Here is a 13,824-nt window from a genome sequence, read left to right as displayed (position 1 = left end):
GCTCCCCAATCATCATGAACATTTATTCACTCTGTCAAGTCCTGGTAGAATTGTATAGCTTTCTATGGAATCCCCTTTAATCTTATAAACTCCAGTGAATATAGTCCTAACCAATCCAGTCACTCTTCATAGATCCACCCTGCTATCCCAGGCATCTGTATGGTAAACCTTTATTTCACTCCGTTGACAGTCAGAATATCCTTCCTCAGATAAGAAGACCAAAACTGCACACAATACTCCAAGAGATAATGGGAACTGCAGATGCTGGAGAATCCAAGATAATAAAGTGTGAAGCTGGATGAACACAGCAGGCCAAGCAGCATCTCAGGAGCACAAAAGCTGATGTTTCGGGCCTACACCCTTCATCAGAGAGGGTCTAGGCCCAAAACGTCAGCTTTTGTGCTCCTGAGATGCTGCTTGGCCTGCTGTGTTCATCCAGCTTCACACTTTATTATCCACAATACTCCAAACGTGGTCTCACCATGGCTCTGTACAATTGCAGCAAGACATTCCTGTACTCACATCCTCTCTCTGTGAGGTCAGCATATCATTTACCTTCTCCACCACTTACTGCATTTGTATGCATACTCTCAGTGATTGGTGTACAAGGACAGCCAGATCTCATTGCCCCTCCCCCTTTCCCAAACTATCACCATCCAGAGAATAATCTGCCTTCCTTTTTTATACAGTCATAGAGCTGTAGCTCGGAAATAAACCCTACAATCCAACTCATCCATGCCAACCAGATATCCTGGTTAAATCTAGTCCCATTTGCCAGAATTTTGCCCATACCTCTCTAAGCCCTTCCTATCATATACCCATCCAGGTGCCTTTAAATGTTGTCATTGTGCCAGCCTCCACCACTTCCTCTGGCAGCTCGTTCCACATATGGACCATTCTCTGCATGAAAAAGTTGCCTCTTAGGTCCCTTTCAAAACTTTCCCCTCTCACCTTAAACCTATGTCCTCTCATTTTTGACTCGCCCACTCCAAGGAAAAGACCTTGTCTATTTAACCTATCCATGCCCTTAAAAGGCCATCCCTCAGCCTTCGACATTCAAGGGAAATTTGCCACCAAATAGGATAATCACGTATTTATCTAAATTATACTGCATCTGCCTATAGCATAGAAGTGAAGGTCTGATGTGTATGTTATTCCTGAACTAATAAAGCCATTTTTTTTCAAATATTCCTCTTTATGTAATTTTTCTTTAAGACAGGCTCTAATTGTAATATGAGCTTGAGGAAAACAAAGTTCTAACAACAATTCAACTGTTAAGATTTATTTGCTGTTATACAGACTATTTACAAATGCACATGAAACCATGTGTGTACAGATAGCTTTAGAACACTCTCTTGAGTGACAGACGTATTTCACATTTAAAATCATATATTTTTAAATTTAGGACCCCCAGTTATGACCACACAAATGTTTGGCCAGACTCCAACTGAGAAACAAAGACCAGGCGATACTCCTACTTCATCACCAGGCCCGACTATAACTCAAACACCAGGCCCGACTCAGAAACGAAGACCAGGCCAGATTCAGAAACAACGATCAGGCCAGAATCTGGAACGAAGACCAGGCCAGAATCCGACTTCATCACCAGGCCAGACTCAGAAGCAACGACCAGGCCCGACTCAGAAGCAACGACCAGGCCCGACTCAGAAACAAAGACGAGGCCAGACTCAGAAACAAAGACCATGGCAGGCTCCTACTCAAATACCATGCCTGACTCAGAAACAACAACCAGGCCCGACTCAGAAACGAAGACCAGGTCAGACTCCCACTCAAACGCTAGTCCTGGCTGTAGATCAAACACCAGGCCCAATTCAGAAACAAGGACCAGGCCAGGCTCCTGCTTCATTACCAGGCCCGACTCAGAAACAAAGACCAGACCAGGATCCCACTCAAAAACCAGTCCCAACTGTAGCTCAAACACCAGGCCCAACACAGAAACGACCAGGCCAGAATCCTACTCCATCACCAGGTCAGATGACAACCCAAACACCAGGCCCGATTCAGAAACCAGGACCAGGCCAGATTCCTCCTATGGAATCATTGGTGTGTGATCCAGATGTGTTCATGGATGCAGCTGTTAAAATAAACAGATGTGTTTTTTTCTTCAAGAATGGGTAAATATTATACTTACAAAATCGGTATCTCGGTTTAAAATGCAGCATTAATATTGCAGTCTGCATAGCAACACTTCTACCAATTAGAGTCCACTTCACAACCAATGATCATTCTCCTCTCCTGAAGCATAACTGATGGCTTTCTCTTTGATTTGGTATTCATGTGAAAAGTCCTGATGATTGCAAAACAAAAACATTTTGACAAAATGTTTACTTTCCAACAATACTCAAATTCTGTATCACCAAACTACTATTTTCAGATTCTGATGGACCTGTGATATTCAAATAATTTGTTACTCTGCTGACATTGCTCACAGTTAAAGTTTCTTCTTTGTCACATATCCTTTCTCTGACTGAGCATTCTCAAAACAAAGTAATTAGCAATGAAATCTGATTATTTCCTCTGTAACAGACGAATTAATAGGGAAACAATTCTGTGTCCGTATGTATGATTGAAGGTCCTAACTAAAATATTTATACCTTTATTATAAGGAGCAAACACAGCAATTCTTCCCCATAAAGATAAATGAAAATGTATTGAGATAGTTGCTTACTAAGTATGAATGACTAAGTGCTCCAGCTGTCAACAGAAAAGTAGAAAACTATCCCATCAAACACTTTAATCATTGATGCAACTTTGTTCATTGTCGTACAGGTTCTACAAGACTGCACTGTCATCAAGGATAACTGCAGTTAACACCACGTGGCCGAGTATCACATCAAACATTGATGCTGCTGTTCAATACGGCAGAAGAGGCCAAAGGATAAATGATGTTGTTTTTTTCACAGGTTACAAATTCTTATGTATTTTTACACTAAGTCTGTTATAGTACTTTTTTTTAAAATGCATTTTGCTCAGACAACAAATATGGTTTGTGCTCCTCTGATGCTGCTTGGCCTGTTGTGTTCATCCCGCTCCACACTTTGTTGTCTTGGTTTGTATAGAGTGTGTGAGTGATAACGGGAACTGCAGATGCTGCAGAATCCAAGATATTAAAATGTGAGGCTGGATGAACACAGCAGGCCCAGCAGCATCTCAGAAGCACAAAAGCTGACGTTTCGGGCCTAGACCCTTCATCAGAGAATTTGTTTTCAAATCAAGCAAAATGCATGGGTGAAATCCTGCTACAGTATGCACACTGCTTGTTAGACTCTTACCTTTACTCTTCAACATATACATTGTAAATTGCTAGAAACGACAGCTTAGAAAGTGTGGCAGGAATAACAGGCCTTTGTGAAACTTACAATTTTTAACATCATGGGAAAAATTTTAAAAAGGCGGGAGTAAAACTCAACAATTCAAATTACCACATGCTAGAAAGGGATTTATGCTGTTAATTACGAAAACAAATTTACTGCGGCAAGTTTAATGGTCATTTAACACTCAAATCCAGCAAGGCTTTACTAACAGTGGGCGGCCGAAAGTGAGATCATTTATGTGAAGAAGCGAGTGGCAAGTGGTATGAATCGTACAGCAAATTCTGGAGATTCAGTCGGTGCCTCAGTAAACCCCAAACAGCTGAAAGATGTGTGCAATTATCATGCAGACCTTTTAACACCTCTGATTGCCTTGTCAAGTTCTGACACCACTCTTTTTTCACAAACTTCCTCCTGCAACACAATAAACAGTACTTTCAATAATTCCTTACTGGCACTAGAAACTTTGACGTTCCACACCTGCAAGGTGGAAAATATCTTTTCAGTGGAGAAGCTGGCAGCGAAAATGCTGGTTAGGGTACTTCCCCTTGCAGATGAACACATGCTTGTCTCAGCGCAGTAAGAGAGGGTATAACCGAGATCCGCAGAGCCCAAAAGGCCAGATCATGCACCAAGCTACCCAATAAAGCCATGCTAGTGTACTGACAGAGGGACAGGTCTGCTCAGGTTGCACTGTAAGTGTTCTCTAACTTTCTATGGGCCAAATCGCGCAGCCTGCAGACTCAGTCAGCTTTTCCTTCCCAGGTATGTTATACTTATCACATATCATGTCCAAATTAATGCATCCAAAGGCTCAGTTTTGACTTGCTGATTTGGTTTGGAAGTTATTTTGGAGTAGTTATTGAGGAGCAGTTGTTTGAAACACAGGGAGAGGCAATGGCCTAGCAGTATTATCACTGTTAATCTAGAATCCCAGGTAATGCTGTGAGGAGAGATGCTGGAGAATCTGAGATAACAGGGTGTAGGGCTGGATGAACACCACAGGCCAAGCAGCGTCAGAGGAGCAGGAAGGCTGATGTTCCAGGCCGAGATCCTTCTTCAGAAATGAAGAAGAAGGTCATTTTTCTGAAGAAGGGTCTAGGCCCAAAACATTAGCTTTCCTGCTGCTTGGCCTGCTGTGATCATCCAGCTCCACACCTTGTTATCTCTAATGTTCTGGGGACCTGGGTTCAAATCCTGCCATGACAGATGGTGGGATTTGAATTCAATAAAAATCTGGAATTAGGAGTATAAAGATTATCATAAAACCATTGTTGAAGGTCAGAGGAAAAACCCATTGGGTTCACTAATTCCCTTTAGGGAAGGAAATTGCCATCCTTGCCTGCTGCGGCCTACATGTGACTCCAGACCCACAGCAATGTGGTTGACTCTTAACTGCCCTCTGGGCAATTAGGGATGGGCAATAAATACTGCCGAGCCAGAAATGCCCTTATCCTGTGAATGAATAAAAAAGATTCAGCCTATCATAATTCTCTTCTTTAATACCCACTACATTTTTCTTTTTATCCTCTGCTACATCTTGGAATGTCTCCTTCTCTCTGCTTTTCAGTTTTTCACTTTTTCCACAACACAAAGTGTCAGAGCTTCTGGGTATATTGTGGGTACGGAGGTTCAACATACAGACAGCCATATCGGCAGCCACCTTGCATTAATTCTTACAACCTGCCTAAACTGGAACCAATTATTCCCAGCACCACAGGAACAAAATAAGAGCTGCTCCAGGGAACTGCCAACCAACCAATCGGTATGAGGTTGAATATGGGATTAGATAGCATTTATGTAGTAACAAGCAGTCGTATAAAATGTACGACAGACCAGATACAGCAGAAGTATCATGCTACTGGTGTAATGCAGATGGTTATGACCCACTGTTTCCTTTCATTTGCTGCAACAAATTTTAAATTTAACAGGTTTAGTGATATGACCAATTGCATAGATCTCAGACAGTGTTCAGTATTATTTACAAGTCAGCCTGGTTTCATTAGTCAACAACTAACTAGCTGGTCTATTATCAAAACCAAACTGACTGAACCAAAGATGCAAAGATTATTGACAGCTTTGATTTTACAAACATCTTTTTTAAAAAAAACTAACACACGCACATACAAACACACACTCACGCGCACACGCACGCACACACACATACACACACACACACGCACGCACACACACACACGCACGCAATTCCCTTTGCTTCAGCTGGTGGATAGATTCCAGGCAAATCCTATCAGGAGACAATTTCCAGGTGTTGGCTATGAGAAAGTCTGGGGGCCTTTGTTGCTGGATAAAATGAGGCGGTATAAGGATGGTACAAATGATCAGCCACCAAGACCAGAGCTGAATGCAACAACAGATTCTTCTGGTCAAGGTGATAGAATCTGGTCCTTTATTGGCAGCTTTAAAATCCTTGTGGTGTCTACAACGAAAAACAAAGACTGATTCTGGGATTAGGAGGACTTTGCAATCCTAGCCATGAATGGTTTGCTAATTGCAACATTTTGAATTTACCAAATGACATCCAGCCTACAGCGCCAGTCGGACATCAAGTCCTTGATAATAAAATGTGAGGCTGGATGAACACAGCAGGACATCAAGTCCTGTTTTGCCCCACAGTTTCTCAAAATCCACAAATTACATATCTGGTATAAGTTGACTTTATGTTCCACTTGTGAAAATGCTGCAACATAAACTCAACGCTGTAATTTCATCAGGAAGTAATAGTCACTGTAGCTGCTGATTTTCTTGGCATCTAGCAACAGGGGTGAGAAACATCGAAAAAAAAACAAATAATTGCACGATTGGAACTGAGTAAGTGTATCACAATTTTAAGCAGCTCACTGTGATATAAAACCGATTGAGGGGTTTGGCCAATATTGCTGTGATTACTTCTAACATAACATGCTTTTTACCTTGCAGGACATCAATACTGGCATTTCACTGGGATCGTTCTAAAACCAGGGTTCCCAAAGAACATCTCTGAATTTGGCTTTCCAGATAGTGTTATGCAAATAGATGCTGCAATGCGAGTTAAATTCAACTGGATAATGTTCTTTGTGGGAGATCAGTACTGGAGGTATGTGTTTTTGGAACTTTTCATAAGTTTAACCCATCATCTTATGTTCTCAAAGTTGTGTCTGCACCAGTTCTACCTTTTAATGTCAGTCTCTGCCTTTTCCCTGTTTCCCTGCAAACCATTTCAAACCAATCACCCATTGTCCTCTTGAATGCTCAATTGAACCTGCCTCCAGCACATTTCCACATAGTGCATTCCATACCCTAATTACTCGCTGTGTGAAAACATTTTCTTTCATGTTATAAAAACCAAAGGATCTGCAGACGCTGTAAATCAGAAACACAAACAGAAAATGCTGGGAAAACACAGGTGGTCTGGCAGCATCTGTGGAGAGCAAACAGAGTTTATGTTTTGAGTCTGATTCTGAGGAACTGTCACTCGGCCCAAAATGTTAACTCCAATTTCTCTCTGCAGATGCTGCCAGCCCTGCTGAGCTTTTCTAGCAACTTCTTTTTTTATTTCTTTCACATTATCCTTTCTTTATTTGCATGTTGCCTTACATTAATGTTCTCTGAATTTTTCTTTCTTTTATGAATGGGAACAGTTTCTCCCTTTGTATTCTATTCAGACCACTCATGATTTTGAAAACCTCTATCAAATTTCCTTTCAGCCTTCTTCTTGCCAAGAGAACAGTCCCAACTTCTTCAACCTTTTCCCATGTCTGAACATTCTCATTCATAGAATGTTTTCTGAAAATCATTCTGCACTCTTTCCAATACATTCACAATTTTCCCACAATGTAGCACCGACAACAACACACAATACTCCAGCTGAGGTTCAACAAGGGTTTTACACATGTTCAATATCATCTCCTTGCTTTTGTACTCCATATGACTATTAGTAAATCTGAAAATACTGTATGTTTTATTAAGTGCTTTTTCCATTTGTCCTGTCACATTCAAAGATCTGTGCACATTTATATGCCTCTGTTCCTGCACCCCTTTTGAATTTTACTCTCTATGTTAGTTCTTGTGGTTGTGTGTGGTCTGCAGATCACAGGTAATTCTTCTCTTTAGCTACAATTTAGATAAAAAGCAAATGAGCAGCGGAAGCCCAAGTTTAATAACAGACACCTTTACAAACATTTCAAAAGTGGACGCAGCTTTTGAGCATTGTGGTAAGTGTCACTTATTAGAGGAAAATAAATTATTGTGTAATAATAGCAGCAACATTTAAATAATAAAATCAATCTGTAAGATGCTTGGTAAATGTATCAGCGAGATTTCAAATGCTTATTTATTTAATTCAGAAGCTCCCAATTGAATGGATCTCTTTACATTGAGAATCTCAGGACTGTTGTAGTGCAAAAACCTAAGGAGCACAGAGGCAGAATCTGACATGGAGAACAGAGTAATTATTTACTTTGGAAAATCCAGCTTTGTCACAATGCAGAGGCTATCACTGCCATTTTCCATGCTCCAATAAAGCGAGGTCCCAGTAGCGTAGTCTCGCTAAATTAAGCCCAAGTTGCCTTCAAAGAACACAATTTTGAGATGCAGTGTAATTTGGATAAGTGGAAGCAAAAACAAGAAGGCAGATTACTAACTGAATGGCTGTAAGTTGGGAGAAGGGAGTGTGTGGATGGACCTGGGTGTCCTTGTGCACCAGTTACTGATGGTAAGCATACAGGTGCAGCAGGGGGTAAAGGCCGCAAATGATATGCTGGCCATCATTGAGAGAGGTTTCGAGTACAGGAGCAGGGATATGTTATCACAGTTATACAGGGCCATGGTGAGACCACACCTGGAATATAGTGTTCAGTTTTGGTCTCCTTTTCTGAGGAAGGAAGCTCTTGCTCTTAAGGGAGTGCAGCGAAGGTTTACTGGGCTGATGCTGGGGATGGCAGGTCTGACTTATGAGGAGAGATTGATTCAGTTGGGATTGTTTTGGCTAGAATTCAGATGAATGGGGGGGGGGATCTCACAGAGACTTATAAAATTCAAACGGGACTGGACAGGGTAGATGCAGGGAGGATGTTCCTGATGGTGGGCGTGTCCAGTACCAGGGGTCAGAGTATGAGGATTTGGGGGTAGACCATTTAGGACAGAGATGGGGAGACATTTCTTCACCCAAAGAATGGTGAGCCTGTGGAATTCATGACCACTGGAAGTAGTTTTTGCCAAAACATTGAATGTATTCAAGAGGCGACTAGATATAGCACTTGGGGCGAATGTGATCAAAGGTTATGGGAAGAAAGCAGGATTAGGCTGTTGAGTTGGACAATCAGCCATGATTGTGATGAATGGCAGAGCAGGCTCGAAGGGCCGAATGGCCTCCTCCTGATTCTAGCTTCTATGTTTCTATGTATCTCTTTTTTAAGGATTTGTGCTTTTTAGAGAATGAGGATTACATTACCATAATGTAATTATTGTGCATTTTGCATGATTTTCCAGTGTGCCACAATTCAAATATGTCACATTCACATTTTTGTGACATACTTCAGAGATACATAAAGGAACAAAAAGATGGTTTTAATGTACAAACTAAAGAATGGACAGCTCCTAAGATCAGGCCATTAAACAATTTCTGTTCAACTTAGTAATTTAAGAAAAATCCATGTGACACGATATGGCTCTTAATCTAGAATTGTAGCCATTAGATCTCTCTCCAAGTCTGACCTTGCTGAATTTTGTAGGATCGCCAGAAAAGCATCTGATTTAAGATGCGGCACATTGACATCTCTTAGACGCATCTGTACTGCCCCCGTCCAATCTGTCAGGACTCTGTGACTGCCAACAGTTGGAGCAGGAAAGCAGAGTGCAAGTCTCTACCCAATGGAATCCCCCCAGTCAGTCTCCTGGTACAAGGAAACCAATTAAAAACTGTGAAACAAAGTACTTTGTGTTGTGGAGTTCCTGAAGCATAGGCTGTAGATTCGTTGATTGCACTTTTGTCTCTGAGCCACAGAGTCATGAAGTCATACAGCACAGAAACAGAGCCTTCAGTCCAACTCATCATCGCTGACCAGCCATGCTAAACTCATCTCGTTCCATTCACCAACATTTTGGCCCATACCTCTCTAAAGCCTTGCTACTCATGTACCTGTTCAGGTGCCTCTTAAATGTGCAACTTTGTTTGGCAGCTTGTGGAGCTGGGTGAACACAGCAGCCAAGCAGCATCAGAGGAGCAGGAAAGCTGACATTTCGAGCCTAGATCCTTCATCAGAAAGGGGGGAGGGGAAGAGGGTTCTGAAATAAGTAGGGAGAGAGGGAGAGGCGGATCGAAGATGAATAGAGGAGAAGTTAGGTGGAGAGGAGACAGACAAGTTAAAGAGGCAGGGATGGAGCACGTAGAGGTGAGTGTACGTGGGGAGGTAGGGAGGCGATAGGTCAGTCCAGGGAGGATGGACAGGTCAAGGGGGTGGGATGACATTAGTAGGAAGGAGATGGGGGTGCAGCTTGAGGTGGGAGGAGGGGATAGGTGAGAGGAAGAACAGGTTAGGGAGGCAGGGACGAGCTGGGCTGGTTTTGGGATGCTTTGGGGGGAGGGGAGATTTTGAAGCTCGTGAAATCCACATTGATACAATTGGGCTGCAGGGTTCCCAAGCGGAATGTGAGTTGCTGTCCCTGCAACCTTTGGGTAGCATCATTGTGGCACTGCAGGAGGCCCATGATGGACATGGTGTCTAAGGAATGGGAGGGGGAGTTGAAATGGTTCGCGACTGGGAGGTGCAGTTGTTTATTGCGAACCGAGCAGAGGTGCTCTGCAAAGCGGTCCCCAAGGCTCCGCTTGGTTTCCCCAATGTAGAGGAGGTCACCTCACCCATCCCCTCCTCCCACCTCAGGCTGCACCCCCATTTCATACCTGCCAACTTCATCCCGCCCCCTTGACCCTTCCATCCTTCCTGGGCTGACCTATCTCCTCCCTACCTCCCCACCTACACTCACCTTTACTGGCTCCATCCCCGCCTCTTTGACCAGTCTGTCTCCTCTCCACCTATCCTCTCCTCTATCCACCTTCAACGCGCCTCCCCCTCTCTCCCTATTTATTTCAACATTCCCTTCCCCCTCCCCCAATTCTGATGAAGAGTCCAGACCCAAAACGTCAGCCTTCCTGCTCCTCTGATGCTGCTTGCCCTGCTGTGTTCATCCAGCTCTACACCTGGTTATCTCAGGGATTTTGCTGAACTAGTTTAAGACGCTAGTTAGAACTTATCAGAGTACTGTATTCAACTCCAGGCACCTCCTTACCAGAATAAAATGAATCTATGAGAGGGAGTGCAGAGAGGTTTAAGAAGAATATTTCCAGGGATGAGAAACTTGAAGATTGATTGGAGAAGTTGGCATTTTTTCCCTTCGAGAGAAGTTTAAGATGATTTATTGAATTTCTCAGAATCATGAGGGTTATGGATTGAGTAGACAGGGAGAAACTGTTTCTATTTGTAAGAGGATCAAGAAGCAAAGGGCACAGATTTGAAGTGTTTTGTAAAAGATCCAAATGCGAGGTGAGGAAACAAAATGTTCACACAGCGAGTAGACAGAGTTTAGAATTCACTGCCTGGAAGTGTGGCGGAGGCAGGTTCAGTTGAATTATTCAAGAGGGAGTTGGATAGTAATTGTGTGCAGGGGTTTGGGAAAAGGCAGGAGACTGAGACAAATTCAAAATGCTCAGGACTAACATAGTCTCGGTAGAAAAATGGCATTAATCTGCTCCATAACAACTTGAAGGGTCAGGTGGTGAGGAAGTGGTAATGTCACTCAGGTTGACATTTTAGGGACAGGGGTTCAGGTCCCACCGTGGTATATGATTTCAGTAAGTGGTTTGAATATAGGGATGGGTTTGGCCAAAGGGTCTGTTTCCATGCTATATGACTCTGATTCAATTCTAAATGCTGCTTCCTATCCTGACGACAGCTATGGCTCCAAATTCCCCCAATTTGGTGACTATTACATTTTATTTCCCACGAAATATCAGTTTAGAATCTTCATGTAATATTTTTGAGGCCAGTTTTGCAGGAATTCACAACACAATGAGTCCATGCTCCCTGTTCTGCCTATAGTTCGTCGTTGTCAATGATCATAAATGAAGTGGGCAGAGGTTTTGTTCATTACAAGGTCAACTCTAAGCTCTCAGAGTCAGTGGGAATCTGGCATCTGTTTCTAAGATATTCTACGCTGTTGGAGTTATAACATGGATTGGATAGAACTCACATGAAAATACAGCACTTATGTTCTAACCAAATACTTAAGTCACTATTTTTCAATTTCAGGGACTTATTATCTCACAAGTGGACCTCTTATATACCGATATCTGGAGACAGAATTGGTAGAAACTTCCAAACTAGATGGGTGGATGGATTGTAACTAAATAACCATGTTTTGCTGTCGCACTGTTGTATACTGCAACTCACAGAGAATAGTGCTCATAGCAGATGGATTTGTTACCTTAAGTGTAAGACAAAATTAGATGTTCAACAAAGCTTAATAATTAACATTTTTGCAATATAGTTCCTGCAGTTGAATTTGAAAATTTCAGTTATTGTAATAGCTCAATCTATTATATTTACTAAATTAGAAAATATAAACATATCTTTAAGCATATACCAAACTATGAATATACTTTGTTATGCATTAAATGTATTACTTGTCATTTTTTACATATTTACATCGCAATCAGGTTAGAAATTCATGATATTTGGAGAAAAACATTTCTTTCTCCTAATCAGTAACATCAACGCATTCATGTCACATATTTGATCTCAAAGATCCTATTCAAAATAAAGATCAAATTCATGAAAACTACTGTTGTCATTTCTGTGTCTAACAACATTAGATTTAACATGAAGAAAAACAAAAAATCCAAAGAACTGCGGATGCTGGAAATCAGAAGCAAAAACAGAAATTGCTAGGGACACTCAACAGGTCTGGCAGCATCTGTAGAGAAAACAGAGTTAATGTTTCATGTCCAGTGACCCTTTGTCAAAATCAGCATTCTCTATTTTTGTTTCAGATTTCTAGTGTCCATAGTCTTTGTAGTTATTTCAATTCTTCGGCACTTTGTCCCAGTTATGTTAGAAGTAACAAAGCCATCTAACCTTCACTGCTCACACACTCTCAAAAACAACCAAACTCAGTAAGCTTTAATAATGCACATAAATTAAAGATGCTAGAAGTATAAATCCTCAAGATGTAATTATAAAGCATGTGCAATAGGAATTTGAATGCAGTTTGGGTGAATATTTCACAGAATAACTATATTTTATTTTCTTCAAGTCGTTTGGGAAATTTCGAGTCTGGGCACAACTTCTGCCAATTCCATCAATGCTCAGTTAACTTCATCTCAGATTCAAAAACCAGCCACCTTTTTTCTAGGCAGAGCAGGTGATAGTATCAAGAAATAACCAAGGGATGAATTTTATCAGAAATCAGCTACATGTCATTTTTAATGGGAACTGCAGATGCTGGAGATTCCAAGATAATAAAATGTGAGGCTGGATGAACACAGCAGGCCAAGCAGCATCTCAGGAGCACAAAAGCTGACGTTTCGGGCCTAGACCCTTCATCAGAGAGGGGGATGGGGGGAGGGAACTGGAATAAATAGGGAGAGAGGGGGAGGCGGACCGAAGATGGAGAGTAAAGAAGATAGGTGGAGAGGGTGTAGGTGGGGAGGTAGGGAGGGGATAGGTCAGTCCAGGGAAGACGGACAGGTCAAGGAGGTGGGATGAGGTTAGTAGGTAGCTGGGGGTGCGGCTTGGGGTGGGAGGAAGGGATGGGTGAGAGGAAGAACCGGTTAGGGAGGCAGAGACAGGTTGGACTGGTTTTGGGATGCAGTGGGTGGGGGGGAAGAGCTGGGCTGGTTGTGTGGTGCAGTGGGGGGAGGGGATGAACTGGGCTGGTTTAGGGATGCAGTGGGGGAAGGGGAGATTTCCTTCCCCCACTGCATCCCTAAACCAGCCCAGTTCATCCCCTCCCCCCACTGCACCACACAACCAGCCCAGCTCTTCCCCCCCACCCACTGCATCCCAAAACCAGTCCAACCTGTCTCTGCCTCCCTAACCGGTTCTTCCTCTCACCCATCCCTTCCTCCCACCCCAAGCCGCACCCCCAGCTACCTACTAACCTCATCCCACCTCCTTGACCTGTCCGTCTTCCCTGGACTGACCTATCCCCTCCCTACCTCCCCACCTACACCCTCTCCACCTATCTTCTTTACTCTCCATCTTCGGTCCGCCTCCCCCTCTCTCCCTATTTATTCCAGTTCCCTCCCCCCATCCCCCTCTCTGATGAAGGGTCTAGGCCCGAAACGTCAGCTTTTGTGCTCCTGAGATGCTGCTTGGCCTGCTGTGTTCATCCAGCCTCACATTTTATTATCTTACATGTCATTTTTGCCTTGTTTCTTGGACAGTTTCCCACCACAAGTCCGATCGTGTTTTCTCGTGCAACGTTTCAAACTCCTCTC

General features: G+C 42.8%; 1 protein-coding gene across 1 annotated transcript in view; it reads left to right on the top strand.

The window, feature by feature from the left end:
• Positions 1–13,824, top strand: part of LOC125453436 (uncharacterized) — a 221,303-nt gene that overhangs the window by 133,662 nt on the left and 73,817 nt on the right. The window contains exons 28-32 of the mRNA XM_048533047.2: positions 1,406–2,135; positions 2,791–2,924; positions 6,270–6,426; positions 7,443–7,543; positions 11,636–11,725. Of these exons, the coding sequence (XP_048389004.2) occupies positions 1,406–2,135; positions 2,791–2,924; positions 6,270–6,426; positions 7,443–7,543; positions 11,636–11,725 (1,212 nt within the window). The remainder of the gene's footprint in view (positions 1–1,405; positions 2,136–2,790; positions 2,925–6,269; positions 6,427–7,442; positions 7,544–11,635; positions 11,726–13,824) is intronic.

This window comes from Stegostoma tigrinum, chromosome 6 (assembly GCF_030684315.1).
Source record: "Stegostoma tigrinum isolate sSteTig4 chromosome 6, sSteTig4.hap1, whole genome shotgun sequence".
Lineage (NCBI taxonomy): Eukaryota > Metazoa > Chordata > Chondrichthyes > Orectolobiformes > Stegostomatidae > Stegostoma > Stegostoma tigrinum.
This window is presented reverse-complemented; position numbering and strand designations above follow the sequence as displayed.